The sequence below is a fragment of the Triticum dicoccoides genome, chromosome 3A (assembly GCF_002162155.2).
Source record: "Triticum dicoccoides isolate Atlit2015 ecotype Zavitan chromosome 3A, WEW_v2.0, whole genome shotgun sequence".
NCBI classification, from domain to species: domain Eukaryota; kingdom Viridiplantae; phylum Streptophyta; class Magnoliopsida; order Poales; family Poaceae; genus Triticum; species Triticum dicoccoides.
In genome coordinates, this window is record NC_041384.1 from 476,116,053 (window position 1) to 476,138,368 (window position 22,316).

The following is a 22,316-nucleotide window of genomic DNA, read 5'->3' on the forward strand; positions in this document are numbered from 1 at the left end:
TGTGAGAGGACCGGCTAGATTTTGAGATCAAAAAATGCTTTGGTACATCATGCACGCTTGTGTGATCATGCACAACATGATCATCGAGAATGCGCGTGGCCAATAGTAGACTACTCTCAGTATGAGCTCTTGGGACATCCCGTGCGAGTGCGACGGAGGGCTGAAAGGGTGGCCCGTTTTTGTTGCCTCCTATCATGCCATTCGACGTTTCGCAATGCATAATGATCTTCAGAAGGATCTCATTGAGTGGTGGACATGGAATGGACGACAAAAAGCATCATGATTTGTGCGTTTGATGTTGTATTGTTGAACTATTTGTTGTGTTATTGCACTATTTGTTGTATTGAATGATAAACTGTTTGTTTGAGTTGTAAAAATGAAATTAAACTATTTATTGTTGATTTATTTTGTTTGTGTTTGATCTTTTTCTTGTGTTTGGAATACATATGTTGTTTGTGCGAGAGTCGCGCGTTGTATTTTTGCGCGCTACTGAAGCTGCGCGTGTTGCATTTTAACGTCGTTGCTGGAGTCAGCGCTGCCCGCCGCGTTAAACCAGACGATGAACACGCGGCAAAGTAGTTTTTAGCGCGCGGCGTGTTCGACGGCTGTTAAAGATGCTCTCATACCTTAGAAGTCACAAACTTGAGAGTAGGTTTTGTGATTTGTCAGATGCTCCCTGGTGCGAAAGAAAGTTGCAGACAAACGAAAGCTAGTAGTACCGCACTAGGAGTACCTCTTTAATTATAATTTATCTATAATATATACCAAATTGCTGCATACTCAGCATCAATCGAGTCCAAGTTAGAAATTTTAGAGACTGCTAGTGCTAGTACAACTTGGTTTGTTTCTGAAAATGCTGTGTGGAAGTCCGATACCTGAACCAGCAGAGTCGGCATAGCAAAAAAAGTGCCAAAATCATGTACCCGGGATCCGGCATCCACCTCGGCAACCCCATCATCATCCGTTCGTCCTCCCATGTCCCATCCCTACCGCTACCGGCTACCTCGTCGCCGATCTCGTCACGCCATCGCGCCCATCGCCCCGCCGCCGAGTTCTTTATATTATCAAAAGTCTAGCCCTCCGCGAACCACCGCGAGGTCCACGCCGCGGGCGAGCCGTCCAAATCCGCGCGATAAGAACCAAGCCAGCCTTGCTGTGCCGCCGTTTCGCCCTTCCGCTGCCGCACCACCTCCTTATATAATACACCAAAGAGAATGGTGCCGCTCCGCTTATACCGCCACCTGATCCCGCAACTGGCAGCTGCAGCCAGGTCGCCCTCCGCGCCCAAGGCCGCCGCCTCCTGCGCTCCCCGCCGGATCCCGCCACTGCCGGCCCTCGCAATGGCGGCCTACGGCACCGGTGTTTGCGCGGACAGCAAGCTCCTCTTCAGGCAGCTGTTCGAGAAGGAGAGCTCCACCTACACCTACCTCCTCGCCGACGTCGGTGACCCCGAGAAGCCCGCCGTGGTGAGCGCAACTCCCTGGCCTGGATTGGGTGATGTTTGGAGTAATTTTGGTTGGTTGAATGCAGTTGGGTAGATTCTTTTTTTTTTTGACGAAAAGATGGCCATAGGGCCATATTTCATTGATTAATCAGAAGGAGAAATACAAATTGCAGTAGAGCTACAGTTGGGTAGATTCTTTTGAGTTGGATGCCAACTCAAGTACCAAAAGTGTCTGTTGAACTTGAACTGCTGTGGAATGTAGATACCAACTTTAGTTTGTCCAATTTCTCCAAATAGGCTCAAGGCAAGCATAAGTGAAAGCAAACTTAGAAGCCCTCTTCCCTATCCATGTCTTTATGAAAAAACATACCATATTAGCAGGATAAGCTCTTGGCTGGATCAGAAGCATTTGTGTCTTTGAAAGATGAACATGACTCAGGAGCAACTAGTGCCTTCATAATTTATGGATTAAATTTTGAGCTATGCTTGTTTGCATCTTTTCAATCTCCTCCCTGACTTTTTTTTTTGTTGCTACCAGTTGATTGACCCTGTTGACAGAACAGTTGATAGAGATCTCAATCTTATCAAGGAATTAGGCTTGAAACTCATCTACGCTATGAATACTCATGTACATGCTGATCATGTCACTGGAACAGGACTAATAAAAGTAAGCACCTCTGGACTTCTCCAGATGTTTCATTGAACTTCTAGGAGTTTCAACATTTTTGTTCTCTTTGGTAATACATGGTCAGCTGATGGAATGTCTGTCAGACTAAGCTACCAGGAGCCAAATCTGTTATTTCAAAAGCTAGTGGAGCAAAGGCCGACCAGTCTGTTGAGCACGGGGACAAAATATACTTTGGGAAGCTTTTCCTTGAGGTAGAGCACAATTTTAATATGCAATTTTGCTTCATGTGCTTCTTTCATCTAGTAGTTACTATATATAAATTGCAGTTTCTGTATGCCGCAATATTAGCACCAGGGTCTCCAGTGTTTTTTTTTTTTGAAAAGGGGAAAGACCCCGGCCTCTGCATCATCATGATGCACACAGCCAACCAGGGTCTCCAGTGTAAACAGCTAATCTGAATTACAGAGAACACCGAGTTCTTCTGTTTGATTGTCTTTAAGAAGCTCCTTAAAAGGTCAACATGGTTACAAATATCGCATCCTAAATAACCTAATTACCTAAAAAAATAGCAAAGCTGGCAAAAAAAACACTACCAAAGTAATAAGAAAACTAAGGGGCCAAACTAAACAAACAAGGTTGAGACCAAGATAGTGCAGCTTGATCTCACAGGGTTTCATGTTACAGTTTTCATTGTTTAACTATGCCGTTTTTCTTATACGAGCAAGACGATCTACTGTTCTGCCTGCAGTAAAAGTTAGAAGAGCGTGCGATCTTATAGGTTGAACTATATGAAAACGAATTACATTTTGTTTGTAGAAAATGAATAATATATGTGGTATGGATTTTAGCAAGTGTGTTTTTACGTAAGTGCTTTGTCATTATTGATTAATCAATGAAGGAATTGTTCTCTATTACTATTGAAACTTACTTTTAAGAATGTATTGCAATTGTGACATACCCAAAGCTGCTAAAGTATAAACAAAATGTGCAATCAAGTGCTGGGAAGAGCAGCACTCAAATTATTTATGTTGTGGTTTGTCCTTCAGGAGGGCAAATGCTCTCATAAAGCTAGCTGATCAAAGCTACTAGTATTGGTAGATATGAGTATGACCAAATTTACTTTTAAGAATGTATTGCAATTGTGACATGTCCAAAGCTGCTAAAGTATAAACAAATTGTGCAATCAAGTGCTGGGAAGAGCAGCACTCAAATTATTTATGTTGCGGCTTGTCTTTCATGAGGGCAATGTTCTCGTAAGGCTAGCTGATCAAAGCTACTAGTATGGTAGATATGACGAGATTTCTGATAGCAGAAACATTGAAATTCTTTCCAGGTGCGAGCTACTCCTGGCCATACTGCTGGCTGTGTGACTTATGTAACAGGTGATAGTCCTGATCAACCCTCACCAAGGATGGCTTTCACTGGGGATGCCTTAATTATACGTGCATGCGGAAGGACAGACTTCCAGGTAATATTGTGACCACACTCATTTCTTCATGACCTGGAAAACAGGAAAGTCAATCTTATGTAAAAGCCAGAAAAAACAGGAAAACCATATCTGAAGGAAACTCTTCATCAAGAGAAAAGTGTTAATGGTGTTTTAGAGCTAAAGACTAGTTTTTAGGCATTGAAATTCATTGTCTGTTATGCTCCATAGTGGTGGTCTGTGAGTGAGACATAAGTTCTGCTTGCACGTGGATGTTTGAACTTTGAATTTTAGAGAAATTCTGATTGGCCACAGGTAATTGCTTTTGTATTGATAGTTTGTTTTATTCCGTGTCATTCCAGGGAGGAAGCTCCGATCAGCTGTACCAATCAGTGCATTCACAGGCAAGTACTACATGAAATCTTGTATTGTACCCCCTCCGTTCCTAAATATTTGTCTTTTTAGATATTTCAAATGGACTACCACATACAGTTGTATATAGACATATTTTAGAGTGTAGATTCACTCATTTTGCTCCGTATGTAGTCACTTGTTGAAATCTCTATAAAGACAAATATTTAGGAACGAAGGGAGTATCATACAGACAAAACTGCAACATAATGCATGGATTTAATTAAATTATGCAAGAAGACTTTTATTGATCTAGCAGCCTCTGCACCAAGTGGATGCACACAGCCCAATGGATCTAATAACTAACTGAAGACTCTATTCCCAACAGATTTTCACTTTACCGAAGGATACCCTGCTTTATCCTGCCCATGACTACAAAGGTTTCACGGTAAGTGGCTTACCCAGCATCTTTAAATTTTGGCTACCAAGTTGCTAGTCGCTTGAGTTATACTATTTGCAGGTAACTACTGTCGAAGAGGAGGTTGCCTATAATGCCCGACTATCAAAAGATAAGGTACCCGCTAATTAGGCTAAAATTCCTTAAAAACATTTACCCCATAAAAGGTGTCGGTTCGTCCATAACTATGCATTGCATGTTCTGTTTGCAGGAAACTTTCAAGACGATCATGGAAAGTAAGTACCTGTCTGTCCCCGTTTAATAGAGTACATGAACACCTGTGTTCGTTTCCGAGAATGCTCACTTACCAGATCGACCTGATCTAATCCTAATTTCAATTCTTAAACGGAAGCTGAATTGATCGTTTACCCTGTCTCTCCTTTGGCAGACCTGAACCTGTCTTACCCAAAGATGATCGATGTCGCTGTACCTGCCAACATGGTTTGCGGCTTCCAGGATCCACCATCGAAGGTCTGAGGTGTTCCAGCTGAAGCAGCTTTGCAAGTGGCGGTGCTCCTGCTCCTGGTTGTTGTGAAGTCAAGATCAGATCAAGAGGGCTTGCGGCTGCGTTGTACATGAAATAATTTGTCTGCGTTGTACATTAAATAATTTGTTGGCTGATGCGGCCTCTGTCTCCGTTTGACTTTACCGCCTGATCATCATCATATATCAACGAGAAGAAGACAGTTCGTCTATTTAGAAACAATAGAAACTCGTGTATTGGCTGCTGCTCCTTCTCGTGTATTTATTCCCTTTATATTTTTTTCAGACAAAAGGCTCGTTGTGCTGTAGTATCTCGTCAATGACAACACTGAAGCAGAAAGCGCATGCCCGAAAGCTCAGTGCTGTTTTTGTAACCAAGCTGAGCTGTACTGAGCTGAGAAGAACCACGTTGCCAACGATCCGAACACGCCAATCTATACGGTCTGATTGCTTGGAAGCTAAGACGAGCGACACGTTTTTATGTGGTCGCAAGATTTAAGATTTCTCTCGAAGCAGAAACCTGACACGTCATTTTTACAGACACCTACTGCCTGTCGTGAGAAACGATTTTGCGAATGAAAACCGTGCAAAGAGTACTAAATTAGTGCGTTCTTTTTTTCAGGGTTATAAATTATTTATTTATTTTAAACATCAGTACAGACAAAATCACTCATATATACGTGCATATGCACTCCTATGAACGTATACACGCGCACCCTGTCTCTATGAGCATCTCCTAAAGAATGAGCCGACACATCATCTTGAGATTTTACAAAGTCATTCTAAACGTCTCGTAATTGACGAAAACATCTTTTTTCACTGAACACATATCGTTAAAAATCTTTAAATAAATTCAGGATAAATATAAGCATCAGCGCAACAATGCATGATACAAATTCTGAGTTGGTTTGACAACGAACCTCACAGGCTGGGCAAACGCCAGCGTTAACAAACACCAACGTGCCAAGGCGACGACGAGTAGCTAGTTGTCTCCATCTCTCCCGCGTCTCGATTCCCCAACCCAGCACCCGAGCAAACCCTCCCCACCGCCCGCGCCATGGGCGGCGAGATGCCCGGCACCGACGACGAGGGCCATTCCGCCCCCGCCCCCGCCTCCGCCTCCGGATTCCCGCCGTCGGCACCGCCGTATTATCAACAGCAGCAGCAGCAGTACGGCACCTTCGGGGCCCCGTCCGCTTCCGGCGAGTTCCCGCAGCCGGCGGTCGGGTTCCCCCAGCCCGCTCCGCCGCCTGGGTTCCGGAACTATCCGCCGCCGCCGCCGCCGTCCTACGCGGTCTACCCTCCTCTGCAGGCTTATTCGGCCGCCGCGCCCTACTACGCCCAGGGCTACCAGGCCGTGCAAGGTACGGGAGAAACCCCTGTCGCGCGATCCGATCATTTGCTTCTCTGTTGATGCGTACGATGAGAATGATCCGTCTTACCCGCGCTGCCTTTTATTGTTGCTGGACAATTTCTCTTGTGTTGTTCATTTACTGCAAGTTGCAAGCCTTTGGAGAAATCAGGAGTAGAACAAGACCTGTTGACTGTTGTGCCTATTTCCTATTGTCTGAACCGGAGAGTGGAACTGGAATGAAACCTGAAAAGTGGTATACGAGTTTCATCTCACATACTAGATCATTGGATAGGTTAGGTTTTCACATAGTTTTTTCTTTAGCAAACTGGCAGGAGCTCTGTGTTTTCTAGTAGGAGTGGAATAAACACATCGGAAGGTTGTTTTCCAAGGGGAACAAACCCAAAATAAACACCAAATTCCACATGCCGACAAGTCCCAGAGCACTCTGCATTCCGCACTAACCGCTAGCTAGGTATGCAAATAGGAGTATTGTATTAGGAGTTTCTTACTCCTGAGATACCTGAATCTAGGGTTCTGCTCTTATGGGGTAACCAGGCATATACTTTCCTCGGTGTCTTCCTGTGTACCCAAATTTTAGGCTTCATGTGCCATTTTGTTCCAGTTAACGACTCTCAACATAAATGGATCTTAATCTCATTTTGGAGAGTCACTACTCATTCGTGTGAGACACACGGTACTCAAGATTGTGATAATTTTTTGAGGGATCGAGTCTTTTCACCATCACTACTTCCCTAATTGCAATTAATGATATTAGCCATGTCTTTGAAGAAGCTTTGGAGGCTCCAATGTCCCGAAGACTTAAATTTAGTTGAAAAAAAATCAACATACAAGAACATACAAATAGATCAACTAAGAAAATAGTTAAGCAATAAATGGGTTTCTGTAGATCAAAGTGAAGTTTACAAAGGAACCTGATGGTGCTACTGTCTGATATATGTTGTGCAAAAACATGATTCAACATAATTTTGCAGAGCAGTACAATTAAGAATGTCATGGAATCCTTAAATCCATACACCTTTGGGAAAATATAATAAAATGAACAGTTAAATTTGAAACTTTGCTCCAACTTGGCTTACTCATTTTATCACGTTGCTGTTTCTTAGGTTATATACCTGTTGTTGAAGGAAGACCTGTGAGGATGCGACGCCTTCCATGCTGTGGCCTTGGCATGGGTTGGTTTCTGTAAGTTTCTCTGAACATTAATTGTTTTATTACATTGCATCTCAGAAACTTGGATTGGACCCTGAGAAACTGCTGCTTCTACTGTTTGGAAAAGGTTCATTATTGGCTTCTTCTTTGCTGCCATTCCGTGGTATGTTGGAGCTTTTGTTCTGATCTGCGTCCGAGTACACGACTACAGGGAGAAACCAGGATATGTTGCTTGTACTATTGCTGTAAGTCCTTTCTACCAGTGTCATCATCTGCAGTTTCCTAGTTACTGCCAGTTACATCAACATGCTTCCCAGTTTGCCTTGTGCATGGCTGGTGAACAACTCAATATCATGTTTCTTTTTATTCTGAGACTTCAGACTGTAGCTACAAATACAATAGCAGAATCCTGTTGCTTCATTATAACTGTAGCGCATATGATGGATGGCATTTACCTTTGAATATGGGAATCCAAATCAAAATACTAAATGCAGCTACCTAGTTGTGGGTTTTCAAATTGTGAAATGTCCTGAGCGAAAGAAGGATTTTGACATTGATTATAGTTTGGCAGCAAATTAATGATAGGCTTTAATTATCCACCCAGAATTCATATTCCTACTCAACTAACAGTACAAACGTTCATGCACGTATTTAGCTAGCCGCTACATAGAAACGTTGAAGGAATTGTTAATCCCGCAAAATACATATACCACTACACATAAGTGATGAAGGATTTGTTGATCCTGTACAATATAGTAGTCATGGGAGGAACTTGGACTTACTGTGATTGAACTTTTTGGTGCCACATGCAGGCTTCACTTGCTGCAATTGCCATGTTGCTTGGTGCCACAAAAGGAGCGGAGGTGTGGTGAGCTGGATGTGATTATCATCGATTTGCTTATAATAGTACTACATATGTTCATTCTCCCTCTACTCTATCGGGTATTCTGATTTGTACATGTATGCGTAGAAAAGATATAATGGAAGGAGATTGGTTCACTATCATATGTGCTGTATGACATATAATCGTAGAATGATAGTATTTGTCTTCCGGTAAAAAATGTGCCTGTAGCTCCCGCGACTAGTATTGTGTTGATTTTCTTTTTGCGGGGTTAGTATTGTGTTGATTTTGGTTGTTTTCTTATCCTGCATTGGTGGGTTTTCAAGGACGGCCGTCGCTACTTGAGTATACTGGGCATTCCATGTTGTTCACGAGCTCAGTAAATAAGGAAAGTGAAAAACGGAAAACCGCGTGCTGTTGACATGGACAAACACATCTGCCTAGCCTAGCCCAGCCCAAGCACCCAAATATGGAAACCTTGTGGGGCCCTGGGATCCGGGTAGCAGACACGAACTCGGTCGCACGCGTCACCGTAATGATTACTCACAACTCGAGTCTAATTCAGAATCCGAGCAGCAGGCGTGATCGCCCGTAGGTGGATACACAGTATATATGTGTGACGAGCGATCGTCCGTCGATTCCAACCCGTCCGCTCACAAGCGATTCCATCACCCTCGACTCCACGCGCGCTCTCTCGGCGTCGGCGAGCAACTCCGTCGCCCGCCATGGTTGCCCACGGCCGCCGCTCCAGGGCGCCGGGGCGCCCGCACTTCGCCCTCGACGCCCACCCCTGCGAGCAAGAGCTCATCGCGGCGTACCTCGGCCCGCGAGTCACCGACGGCGACATGTCGTGCAAGTTCATCCACGAAGGCGACGTCTACGCCGCCCACCCCGAGGACCTCGCGCAGCAGTACGCCGCGGCCGTCTCCAGCAACGGCGACGAGGCGTGGTACTTCTTCACCGCCGTGCGGGCCAAAGGCGGCGGCCGCAGGGGGCGCACGGTGGACTCCCAGGAGGGGTGCTGGCACTCCGAGGCCGGCTCCAAGCCCGTGGTCTCGGCGCACCACCACGGCGGAGGCGTCCTGGGCCATCGCCAGAACTTCTCGTTCGTCACCAAGGAGGACGGTGTGCGGGTCCGCTCCGGGTGGCTCATGGTGGAGCTCGGCCTGCACGGCGACGCCCAGGACGAGGTCACCCTCTGCAAGGTCTACTTCAGCCCGCGCGCCGCCAAGAACAACAAGGAACCCGCCGCGTCGTCGTCCGCGCGCAAGAGGAAGGCCGACGCCGACAGCCCTGCCCCGGCGCGCCAATACCGCCGCCGCCGCGAAATGAACCAGGACGATCACCCGGTGGAGAAACAAGACGTGGAGGCCGGCGAACAAGAGGGGCTCGTCGAGGAGAGCTCGGCGGACGAGCATGAGGCTGTGGATCCGAATGACTTCTTTTGGTGGCTGCGGAACAAGGAGAAGGTGAGGCTGGCATTGGGCATCAGCGAGGAAGACTTCTACAGCCCCCCATCTGCGGCTGCCTTGGAAAGAAGCTTCGGGCCGGACTGGCCGCCGGCTGCACCACCTTCCAGCCCCGTCGTTCCCAACGAGGACAAGCCCGTGGTCATGTGGTTGACGTACGAGGAGCTTAACGATCTGCCGGAGGTCAGAGAGTTCTTGTCGCCCACCAGGTTGCTGGAGGAGATGAGATCGTCTGTCAAGCAACACGAATAGATCGATTGATGACTAGCTGCTAGAAGGATGTTTTCGCTTGCTCTTTGACTTGAGGTGGATGGCCTTGTTATTGTCCTAATTCAGTTGACGTATACTTAAGTGCCACTCAGATCCCTGTATCGAAGCAGCCGTTTGGCGCAACACCTGTTTTTATTGAATGGCGATGAAAATCGTTATATCTTTGCATTTTAAGTACGACATCACATTTGGATGGTATTTTTTCTCTCAAAACAAACTTTCATCCCGCTTTATAGACAAAGCCACACGGCCAAACGATAAGAAGTGTTAAAAGAAGAGTGTTTCTTCAACTCCCGGGTGTCCCTACACCCTATACGAACAGTAAATTTATAAAAGAAAATAGAAAATAAAAAATCTATAATTTCGTGGCATCAATGCTCAAACTTTGTAGGTGCTTGCAAGATTTCATGACAAATTTCACAAAAAAAGATTTCATGACAAAAAACATTCTATGATGTCTACACAAGAAAAAGATTTCAGTGCTTAAAGTTTTGAGCACTGACTTTTTGTTTTCCATGTGTAGAGCTCATATGATCATATTTCTCGACGAAAATTTGCAAGCACCTAATTTTTGAGCTAGTTTGATGTCACAAAATGTCATTTTTTATGAATTTGTTGGTCATGAGGGTGTAGGGACACCCAGGAGCTACCACTTATTTCTCCTAAAAGAATCCTCATACAAGCCGGTCAAAGAAAACTATAGTAGACAAGCTAAGCACCGTCAAAAACCACGATGGGTGCCCTACTGAACATCGATAACTTGTCGCCCAGAAGAAGCACATGAGTGGCCGAACCACCACGAGACCACCAAGGCCACTCACGGCATATGAACATGCACCACCTCGAAGAAAACAATGGACTTCATCGCAACATCCCCACCAGACCAAGGTCAGATAGGGTCCTTTGCCCTCTCATACCGGACCGTGGAGCATCGGCCCTGTCGGCAAGACTAGAGGATGCCATCACTTGTAAGAGAGAGAGGGGCAAACGTAGGCACAAGATGCTGGAGCCGAGGTGGCAATGGGTGGAGCTCCGAGCCAGCCCAAAGAACGTCGTCGCAACCAGATAAACTCGCAATCATTGATGATGACGGCCCAAGAGGAGCACACGCTGTTGGGGAATGTAGCATGCAATTTCAAAAAATTTCCTACGATCACGCAAGATCTATCTAGGAGATGCATAGCAACGAGAGGGAGAGAGTGTGTCCACGTACCCTCGTAAACCGAAAACGGAAGCGTTAAGTTAACGCGGTTGATGTAGTCGAACGTCCTCATGATCTAAGCGATCCAAGTACCGAACGTACGGCACCTCCGTGTTTAGCACACGTTCAGCTCGATGACGTCCCTCGAGCTCTTGATCCAGTAGAGGGTCGAGGAAGAGTTCCGACAGCATGACGGTGTGGTGACGGTGATGGTGATGTGATCCGCGCCGGGCTTCGGCTAAGCACTACGACGCTATGATCGGAGGAGTAAACTGTGGAGGAGGGCACCACACATGACTAAGAGAACTATTGGTGTGCCTTTGGGGTGCCTCCTGGCCATGTATATAAAGGAGGGGGAGAGAGGATGGCGGCCAGGAGGGGCGCGCCACGGGGGGAGTCCTACTTGGACTCCTAGTCCAAGTAGGATTCGCCCCCCCCTTTTCCTTTCTTCCACCGGAGGGAATAGAAAGGAGAGGGAGATGGAAAGTGAAGGGGGGCGCCGCCCCCTCCTCCTTGTCCTATTCGGACTCCCAAGGAGGGGGCACGCGTCCAACCCCCGCGGGCTTCCCTCTCTCTCCCTTAGGCCCATGTTGGCCCAATACTTCCCCGGGGGGTTCTGGTAACCCCTCGGTACTCCAGAAAAATACACGAATCACTCGGAACCATTCCGATGTCCGAATACTACCTTTCAATATATGAAGCTTTACCTCTCGACCATTTCGAGACTCCTCGTCATGTCCGTGATCACATCCGGGACTCCGAACAAACTTCGGTCACCAAAACACATAACTCATAATACAAATCGTCATCGAACGTTAAGCGTGCGGACCCTACGGGTTCGAGAACTATGTAGACATGACCGAGACACATCTCAGGTCAATATCCAATAGCGAAACCTGGATGATCATATTGGCTCCTACATATTCTACAAAGATCTTTATCGGTCAAACCGCATAACAACATACGTCATTCCCTTTGCAATTGGTATGTTACTTGCCCGAGATTCGATCGTCGACACCATCATACCTAGTTCAATCTCGTTACTGGCAAGTCTCTTTACTCGTTCTGTAATGCATCATCCCACAACTAACTCATTAGTCACATTGCTTGCAAGGCTTATAGTGATGTGCATTACCGAGAGGGCCCAGAATACCTCTCCGATACTCGGAGTGACAAATCCTAATCTCGATCTATGCCAACTCAACAAACACCTTCGAAGACACCTGTAGAGCATCTTTATAATCACCCAGTTACGTTGTGACGTTTGATAGCACACAAGGTGTTCCTCTGGTATTCGGGAGTTGCATAATCTCATAGTCAGAGGAATATGTATAAGTCATGAAGAAAGCAATAGCAATGAAACTAAACGATCATTATGCTAAGCTAACGGATGGGTCTTGTCCATCACATCATTCTCTAATGATGTGATCCCGTTCATCAAATGACAACATATGTCTATGGTCATGAAACTTAACCATCTTTGATTAACGAGCTAGTCAAGTAGAGGCATACTAGGGACACTTCTGTTTGTCTATGTATGCACACATGTACTAAGTTTTCGGTTAATACAATTCTAGCATGAATAATAGACATTTATCATGATATAACGAAATATAAATAACAACTTTATTATTGCCTCTAGGGCATATTTCCTTCGGTCTCCCACTTGCACTAGAGTCAATAATCTATATCACATAGTAATGATTCTAACACCCATGGAGTCTTGGTGCCGATCATGTTTTGCTCGTGAGAGAGGCTTAGTCAACGGGTCTGCAACATTCAGATCCGCATGTATCTTGCAAATCTCTATGTCTCCCTCCTTGACTTGATCGCGGATGGAATTGAAGCGTCTCTTGATGTGTTTGGTTCTCTTGTGAAATTTGGATTCCTTCGCCAAGGAAATTGCTCCATTATTGTCACAAAATATTTTCATTGGACCGGATGCACTAGGTATTACACCTAGATCGGATATGAAATCCTTCATCCAGACTCCTTAATTTGCTGCTTCCGAAGCAGCTATGTACTCCGCTTCACACGTAGATCCCGCCACGACGCTTTGCTTGGAACTGCACCAACCGACAGCTCCACCATTCAATATAAATATGTATCCAGTTTGTGACTTAGAGTCATCTGGATCAGTGTCAAAGCTTGCATCGACGTAACCATTTACGACAAGCTCTTTGTCACCTCCATAAACGAGAAACATATCCTTAGCCCTTTTCAGGTATTTCAGGATGTTCTTGACCGCTGTCTAGTGATCCACTCCTAGATTACTTTGGTACCTCCCTGCTAAACTTATAGCAAGGCACACATCAGGTCTGGTACACAGCATTGCATACATGATTGAACCTATGGCTGAGGCATAGGGAATGACTTTCATTTTCTCTCTATCTTCTGCAGTGGTCGGGCATTGAGTCTGACTCAACTTCACACCTTGTAACACAGGCAAGAACCCTTTCTTTGACTAATCCATTTTAAACTTTTTCAAAACTTTATCAAGGTATGTGCTTTGTGAAAGTCCAATTAAGCGTCTTGATCTATCTCTATAGATCTTGATGCCCAATATATAAGCAGCTTCACCGAGGTCTTTCATTGAAAGATTCTTATTCAAGTATCCTGTTATGCTATCCAGAAATTCCGTATTATTTCCAATCAATAATATGTCATCCACATATAATATTAGAAATGCTACAGAGCTCCCACTCACTTTCTTGTGAATACAGGCTTCTCCAAAAGTCTGTATAAAACCATATGCTTTGATCACACTATCAAAGCATAAATTCCAACTCCGAGAGTTTTGCACCAGTTCATAAATGGATCGCTGGAGCTTGCACACTTTGTTAGCACCTTTAGGATCAACAAAACCTTCTGGTTGCATCATATATAACTCTTCTTTAAGATCTGCATTAAGGAATGCAGTTTTGACATCCATTTGCCAAATTTCATAATCATAAAATGCGGCAATTGCTAACATGATTCAGAGAGACTTAAGCATCGCTACGGGTGAGAAGGTCTCATCGTAGTCAACTCCTTGAACTTGTCGAAAACCTTCCGCAACAAGTCGAGCTTTGTAGACAGTAACATTACCGTCAATGTCAGGCTTCCTCTTAAAGATCCATTTATTCTCTATGGCTTGCGGATCATCGGGAAAGTCAACCGAAGTCCACACTTTGTTCTCATACATGGATCCCATCTTAGATTTCATGGCCTCAAGCCATTTCACGGAATCTGGGCTCATCATCGCTTCCTCGTAGTTCATAGGTTCGTCATGGTCTAGTAACCTGACCTCCAGAATAGGATTACCGTACCACTCTGGTGCAGATCGTACTCTGGTTGACATACGAGGTTCGGTAGTAACTTGATCTGAAGTTTCATGATCATCATCATTAGCTTCCTCACTAATTGGTGTAGGAATCACTGGAACAGATTTCTGTGATGAACTATTTTCCAATTCAGGAGAAGGTACAATTACCTCATCAAGTTCTACTTTCCTCCCACTCACTTCTTTCAAGAGAAACTCCTTCTCTAGAAAGGATCCATTCTTAGCAACGAATATCTTGCCTTCGGATCTGTGATAGAAGGTGTACCCAACAATATCTTTTGGCTATCCTATGAAGACACATTTCTCCGACTTGGGTTCGAGCTTATCAGGTTGAAGATTTTTCACATAAGCATCGCAGCCCCAAACTTTAAGAAACGACAACTTAGTTTTCTTGCCAAACCAGAGTTCATATGGTGTCGTCTCAACGGATTTAGATGGTGCCCTATTTAACGTGAATGTAGCTGTCTCTAAAGTATAACCCCAAAACAATAGCGGTAAATCGGTAAGAGACATCATAGATCGCACCATATCTAGTAAAGTACGATTACGACGTTCGGACACACCATTACGCTGTGGTGTTCCAGGTGGCTTGAGTTGTGAAACTATTCCACATTGTTTCAAATGAAGACCAAACTCATAACTCAAATATTCACCTCCATGATCAGATCATAGAAACTTTATTTTCTTGTTACGATGATTTTCCGCTTCACTTTGAAATTCTTTGAACTTTTCAAATGTTTTAGACTTATGTTTCATCAAGTAGATATACTCATATCTGCTCAAATCATCTATGGAAGTTAGAAAATAACGATACCCACCGCGAGCCTCAACACTCATCGGACCGCATACATCAGTATGTATTGTTTCCAATAAGTCAGTTGCTCGCTCCATTGTTCCGGAGAACGGAGTCTTAGTCATCTTGCCCATGAGGCATGGTTCGCAAGCCTCAAGTGATTCCAAAAGCCCATCAGTATGGAGTTTCTTCATGCGCTTTACACCAATATGACCTAAAAGGCAGTGCCACAAATAAGTTGCACTATCATTATTAACTTTACATCTTTTGGCTTCAATATTATGAATATGTGTATCACTACAATCGAGATTCAACAAAAATAGACCACTGATCAAGGGTGCATGACCATAAAAGATATTACTCATATAAATAGAACTGATGGAAATATGCCCTAGAGGCAATAATAAAGTTGTTATTTATATTTACTTATATCATGATAAATGTTTATTATTCATGCTAGTATTGTATTAACCGGAAACTTAGTACATGTGTGAATACATAGACAAACATAGTGTCACTAGTATGCCTCTACTTGACTAGCTCGTTAATCAAAGATGGTTAAGTTTCCTAACCATAGACATGAGTTGTCATTTGATGAGCGGGATCACATCATTAGAGAATGATGTGATTGACTTGACACATCCGTTAGCTTAGCACTATGATCGTTTAGTTTATTTTTATTGCTTTCTCCATAACTTATACATGTTCCTATGACTATGATATTATGCAACTCCCGAATACCGGAGGAACACTTAGTGCTATCAAACATCATGATGCAATTGGGTGATTATAAAGATGCTCTACAGGTGTCTCCGATGGTGTATGTTGAGTTGGCATAGATCGAGATTAGGATTTGTCACTCCGAATGTCGAAGAGGTATCTCTGGGCCCTCTCGGTAATGCACATCACTATAAGCCTTGCAAGCAATGTGACTAATGGGTTAGTTACGGGATGTTGCATTACATAACGAGTAAAGAGACTTGCCGGTAATGAGATTGAACTAGGTATGATGATACCAATGATCGAATCTTGGGCAAGTAACATACCGATGACAAAGGGAACGGCGTATGTTGTTATGCGGTTTGACCGATAAAGATCTTTGTAGAATATGTAGGAGGCAATATGAGCATCCAGGTTCCGATATTGGCTATTGACCGGAGATGTGTCTCGGTCATGTCTACATAGTTCTTAAACCCGTAGGGTCCGCACGCTTAACATTTGATGACGATTTGTATTATGAGTTATGTTATTTGATATACCGAAGGTTTTTCGGAGTCCCGGATGAGATCACGGACATGACGAGGAGTCTCAGAATGGTCGAGACATAAAGATCGATATATTGGAAGCCTATGTTTGGATATCGGAATGGTTCCGTGTGAGTTCAGGAATATACCGGAGTACCGGGAGGTTACCGGAACCCCCCGGGAAGTATATGGGCCTTATTGGGCCATAGTGGGAGAGAGGAGAAGGGAGCCTAGGAGGGGCGTGCCCCCCAAGCCCAATCCGAATTGGGTGGGCGGTCGGCCCCCTTTCCTTCCCCCCTCTCCCCCTTCCTTCCTCTCCTAATCCAACTAGGGAAGGAGGGGAATCCTACTCCCCATGGGAGTAGGACTCCCCTTGGGCGCGCCATAGAGGGGCCGGCCCTCCCCCTCCTCCACTCATTTATATACGGGGGAGGGGGGCACCCCATAGATACACAAGTTGATCTCTTAGCCGTGTGCGGTGCCCCCCTCCACAGATTTCCACCTTGATCATATCGTTATAGAGCTTAGGCGAAGCCCTGCTTCGGTAACTTCATCATCACCGTCATCACGTCATCGTGCTGACGAAGCTCTCCCTCGACACTCAGCTGGATCTAGAGTTCGTGGGACGTCACCGAGCTGAACGTGTGCAGATCGCGGAGGTATCGTACCTTCGGTGCTAGGATCGGTCGGATCGTGAAGACATACGACTACATCAACCGCGTTGTCATAACGCTTCCGCTTACGGTCTACGAGGGTACGTGGACAACACTCTCCCCTCTCGTTGCTATGCATCACCTAGATATATCTTGCGTGTGCGTAGGAATTTTTTTGAAATTACTATGTTTTCCAACAGTGGCATCCGAGCCAGGTCTATGCGTAGATGTTATATGCACGAGTAGAACACAAAGGAGTTGTTGGCGTGGGTATTATACATATTGCTTGCCGTCACTAGTTGATTCTTGATTCAGCGGTATTGTTGGATGAAGTGGCTCAGACCGACATTATGCGTATGCTTACGCGAGACTGGTTCTACCGACGTGCTTCACACACAGGTGGCTAGTGGATGTCAGTTTCTCCAACTTTAGTTGAATCGGATTCAATGAACATGGTTCTTTCTGAAGATCAAAAATCAATCACTATACCGCGTTGTGGTTTTTGATGTGTAGGTAAGAACGGTTCTTGCTCAGCCCGTAGCAGCCACGTAAAACTTTTAACAACAAAGTAGAGGACGTCTAACTTGTTTTTGCAGGGCATGTTGTGATGTGATATGGTCAAGACATGATGCTAAATTTTATTGTATGAGATGATCATGTTTTGTAACAGAGTTATCGGCAACTGGCAGGAGCCATATGGTTGTCGCTTTATTGTATGAAATGCAATCGCCATGTAATTGCTTTACTTTATCACTAAGCGGTAGCGATAGTCGTAGAAGCAATAGTTGGCGAGACGACAACGATGCTTTGATGGAGATCAAGGTGTCAAGCCGGTGACGATGGTGATCATAACTGTGCTTTGGAGATGGAGATCAAATGCACAAGATGATGATGGCCATATCATATCACTTATATTGATTGCATGTGATGTTTATCCTTTATGCATCTTATTTTGCTTAGTTCGGCGGTAGCATTATAAGATGATCTCTCACTAAATTTCAAGGTATAAGTGTTCTCCCTAAGTATGCACCGTTGCTACAATTCGTCGTGCCGAGACACCACATGATGCTCGGGTGTGATAAGCTCTACGTTCACATATAACGGGTGCAAGCCAGTTTTGCACATGCACAATACTCGGGATAAACTTGACGAGCCTAGCATATGCAGATATGGCCTCGGAACACTGAGACCGAAAGGTCGAGCGTGAATCATATAGTAGATATGATCAACATAGTGATGTCCACCATAGAAAACTAATCCATCTCACGTGATGATCGGACATGGTTTAGTTGATGTGGATCACGTGATCACTTAGATGATTAGAGGGATGCCTATCTAAGTGGGAGTTCTTAAGTAATTTGATTAATTTAACTTTAGTTTATCATGAACTTAGTACCTGATAGTATTTTGCATGTCTATGTTGTTGTAGATAGATGGCCCATGCTGTTGTTTCATTGAATTTTAATGCGTTCCTAGAGAAAGCTAAGTTGAAAGATGATGGTAGCAATTACACGGACTGGGTCCGTAACTTGAGGATTATCCTCATTTCTTCATAGAAGAATTACGTCCTGGAAGCACCGCTAGGTGACAAACCCGCTGCAGGAGCAACGCCAGATGTTATGAACACCTGGCAGAGCAAAGCTAATGACTACTCGTTAGTTCACTGTGCCATGCTTTACAACTTAGAACCGGGACTTCAACGATGTTTTGAACGTCATGGAGCATATGAGATGTTCCAGGAGTAGAAGTTAATATTTCAAGCAAATGCCCGGATTGAGAGATATGAAGTCTCCAATAAGTTCTACAACTACAAAATGGAGGAGAATAGTTTTGTCAGTGAACATATACTCCGAATGTCTGGGTACCACAACCACTTGACTTAGGTGGGAGTTAATCTTCATGATGATAGTGTCATTGACAGAGTTCTTCAATCACTGCCACCAAGCTACAAGAGCTTCGTGATGAACTATAATATGCAAGGGATGGATAAGATGATTCCCGAGCTCTTCACAATGCTAAAGGCTGCGAAGGTAGAAATCAAGAAGGAGCGTCAAGTGTTGATGGTCAACAAGACCACCAGTTTCAAGAAAAAAGGTAAAGGGAAGAAGGGGAACTTCAAGAAGAACAACAAGCAAGTTGCTACTCAAGTGAAGAAGCCCAAGTCTGTACCTAAGCCTAAGACTGAGTGCTTCTACTACAAAGGGACTGGTCATTGGAAGCGGAACTGCCCCAAGTATTTGGCAGAGATGAAGGATGGCAAAGTGAAAGGTGTATTTGATATACATGTTATTGATGTGTACCTTACTAATGCTCGCAGTAGCGCCTAGGTATTTGATACTAGTTCTGTTGCTAATATTTGCAACTCGAAACAGGGGCTACGGATTAAGCGAATATTGGCTAAGGACGAGGTGATGATGCGCATGGGAAATGGCTCCAAAGTCGATGTGATCGCCGTCGGCACGCTACCTCTACATCTACCTTCGGGATTAGTTTTAGACCTAAATAATTGTTATTTGGTGCTAGCGTTGAGCATGAACATTATATTTGGATCTTGTTTGATGCAAGATGGTTATTCATTTAAATCAGAGAATAATGGTTGTTCTATTTATATGAATATTATCTTTTATGGTCATGCACCCTTGATAAGTGGTCCGTTTTTACTAAATCTTGATAGTAGTGATGCACATGTTCATAATATTGAAGCCAAAAGATATAAGTTTAATAATGATAGTGCAACTTATTTGTGGCACTGCCGTTTAGGTCATATTGGTGTAAAGCGCATGAAGAAACTCCATACCGATGGAATTTTGGAATCACTTGATGCTTGCGAACCATGCCTCATGGGCAAGATGACTAAGACTCCATTCTCCGGAACAATGGAGCGAGCAACAGACTTGTTGGAAATAATACATACTGATGTATGTGGTCCGATGAGTGTTGATGCTTGCGGCGGGTATCGTTATTCTCTTACCTTCACAGATGATTTGAGCAGATATGGGTATATCTACTTGATGAAACATAAGTCTGAAACATTTGAAAAGTTCAAAGAATTTCAGAGTGAAGTGGAAAATCATCATAACAAGAAAATAAAGTTTCTACGATCTGATCGTGGAGGTGAATATTTGAGTTATGAGTTTGGTCTTCATTTCAAACAATGCAGAATAGTTTCGCAACTCACGCCACCTGGAACACCACATCATAATGGTGTGTCCAAACGTCGTAACCGCATTTTATTAGATATGGTGCAATCTATGATGTCTCTTACCGATTTACCGCTATCATTTTGGGGTTATGCTTTAGAGACGGCTGCATTCACGTTAAATAGGGCACCATCAAAATCCGTTGAAACAACGCCTTATGAACCGTGGTTTGGCAAGAAACCCAAGTTGTCATTTCTTAAAGTTTGGGGCTGCGATGTGACGTCTACTACACAACCTTCTTCTTGTAGATGTTGTTGGGCCTCCAAGTGCAGAGGTTTGTAGGACAGTAGCAAATTTCCCTCAAGTGGATGACCTAAGGTTTATCAATCCGTGGGAGGTGTAGGATGAAGATGGTCTCTCTCAAACAACTCTGCAGCCAAATAGCAAAGTGTCTCTTGTGTCCTCAACACACCCAATACAATGGTAAATTGTATAGGTGCACTAGTTCGCCGAAGAGATGGTGATACAAGTGCAATATGGATGGTAGATATAGGTTTTTGTAATCTGAAAATATAAAAACAACAAGGTAACTAATAATAAAAGTGAGCGTAAACGGTATTGCAATGCTTCGAAACAAGGCCTAGGTTTCATACTTTCACTAGTGCAAGTTCTCTCAACAATAATAACATAATTGGATCATATAACTATCCCTCAACATGCAACAAAGAGTCACTCCAAACTCACTAATAGCGGAGAACAAACGAAGAAATTATTGTAGGGTACGAAACCACCTCAAAGTTATCCTTTCTGATCGATCTATTCAAGAGTCCGTAGTAAAATAACACGAAGCTATTCTTCTGTTCAATCTATCCTAGAGTTCATACTAGAATAACATCTTAAGACACAAATCAACCAAAACCCTAATGTCACCTAGGTACTCCAATGTCACCTCAAGTATCCGTGGGTATGATTATACGATATGTATCACACAATCTCAGATTCATCTATTCAACCAACACAAAGAACTTCAAAGAGTGCCCCAAAGTTTTTACCGGAGAGTCACGACTAAAAACGTGTGCCAACCCCTATGCATAAGTTCACGAGGTCACGGAACCCGCAAGTTGATCACCAAAACATACATCAAGTAGATCACGTGAATATCCCATTGTCACCACAGATAAGCGCATGCAAGACATACATCAAGTGTTCTCGAATCCTTAAAGACTCAATCTGATAAGATAACTTTAAAGGGGAAACTCAATTCATCACAAGGAGATAGAGCGGAAGAAACATCATAAGATCCAACTATAATAGCAAAACTCGCGGCACATCAAGATCGTGCTAAATCAAGAACACTAGTGAGAGAGAGATCAAACACATAGCTACTGGTACATACCCTCAGCTCCGAGGGTGAACTACTCCCTCCTCGTCATGGAGAGCGCTGGGATGATGAAGATGGCCGCCGGAGAGGGATTCCCCCTCCGGCAGGGAGCCGGGACGGGTCTAGATTGGTTTTCGGTGGCGGAACTCCCGATCTAGGTTATGTTCTGGAGGTTTCTGTATTTATAGGAATTTTTGGCGTAGGTCTCATGTCAGGGGGGTCTCCAAGTCGTCCACGAGATAGGGGCCCACGCCCAGGGGGTAGGGCGCGCCCCCCACCCTCGTGGACGGCTTGGGACTCTTCTGGCCCAACTCTTTTACTCTGGGGGCTTATTTTGGTCCATAAAAAAATCCACAAAAATTGGCAGGTCAATTGGACTTCGTTTGGTATTTCTTTTCTATAAAACTCAAAAATAAGGAAAAAACAGAAACTAGCACTGGGCTCTAGGTTAATAGGTTAGTCCAACAAATCATATAAAATAGGATATAAATGCATATAAAACATCCTAGATGGATAATATAATAGCATGGAACAATCAAAAATTATAGATACATTGGAGACGTATCACGATGCTTATGTGAAAAAACTTCAACCTGATAAGCTCGAGCCCAAATCGGAGAAATGTGTCTTCATGGGATACCCAAAGGAGACTGTTGGGTACACCTTCTATCACAGATCCAAAGGCAAGA

At 44.2% G+C, this 22,316-nt stretch overlaps 2 protein-coding genes across 2 annotated transcripts; both read left to right on the forward strand.

Moving 5' to 3' along the window:
• Window positions 1–935: 935 nt before the first annotated feature.
• LOC119268639 (persulfide dioxygenase ETHE1 homolog, mitochondrial-like) lies at window positions 936–5,081 on the forward strand. The gene is made up of 9 exons (XM_037550310.1): window positions 936–1,466; window positions 1,983–2,111; window positions 2,216–2,323; window positions 3,406–3,540; window positions 3,861–3,902; window positions 4,238–4,297; window positions 4,370–4,423; window positions 4,518–4,542; window positions 4,695–5,081. The coding sequence occupies exons 1-9, from the start codon at window positions 1,215–1,217 to the stop codon at window positions 4,781–4,783; spliced, it is 894 nt and encodes a 297-aa protein (XP_037406207.1). The 5' UTR covers window positions 936–1,214; the 3' UTR covers window positions 4,784–5,081.
• A 652-nt stretch (window positions 5,082–5,733) lies between these two features.
• Window positions 5,734–8,394, forward strand: LOC119268640 (60S ribosomal protein L18a-like protein). Its single transcript, XM_037550311.1, has 4 exons — window positions 5,734–6,153; window positions 7,268–7,346; window positions 7,441–7,558; window positions 8,126–8,394. The coding sequence occupies exons 1-4, from the start codon at window positions 5,847–5,849 to the stop codon at window positions 8,183–8,185; spliced, it is 564 nt and encodes a 187-aa protein (XP_037406208.1). The 5' UTR covers window positions 5,734–5,846; the 3' UTR covers window positions 8,186–8,394.
• The last annotated feature ends 13,922 nt before the right edge of the window (window positions 8,395–22,316 follow it).

Excerpts from the sequence above, each read along its gene's own strand:
- LOC119268639 (XM_037550310.1), top strand. The coding sequence starts at position 1,215 with ATGGTGCCGCTCCGCTTATACCGCCACCTGATCCCGCAACTGGCAGCT. Across the intron at positions 1,467-1,982 it reads ACCCCGAGAAGCCCGCCGTG|TTGATTGACCCTGTTGACAG; the intron begins GTGAGCGCAACT and ends TGTTGCTACCAG. Across the intron at positions 2,112-2,215 it reads CTGGAACAGGACTAATAAAA|ACTAAGCTACCAGGAGCCAA; the intron begins GTAAGCACCTCT and ends AATGTCTGTCAG.
- LOC119268640 (XM_037550311.1), top strand. The coding sequence starts at position 5,847 with ATGGGCGGCGAGATGCCCGGCACCGACGACGAGGGCCATTCCGCCCCC. Across the intron at positions 7,347-7,440 it reads CTTGGCATGGGTTGGTTTCT|GTTCATTATTGGCTTCTTCT; the intron begins GTAAGTTTCTCT and ends TGTTTGGAAAAG. Across the intron at positions 7,559-8,125 it reads ATGTTGCTTGTACTATTGCT|GCTTCACTTGCTGCAATTGC; the intron begins GTAAGTCCTTTC and ends TGCCACATGCAG.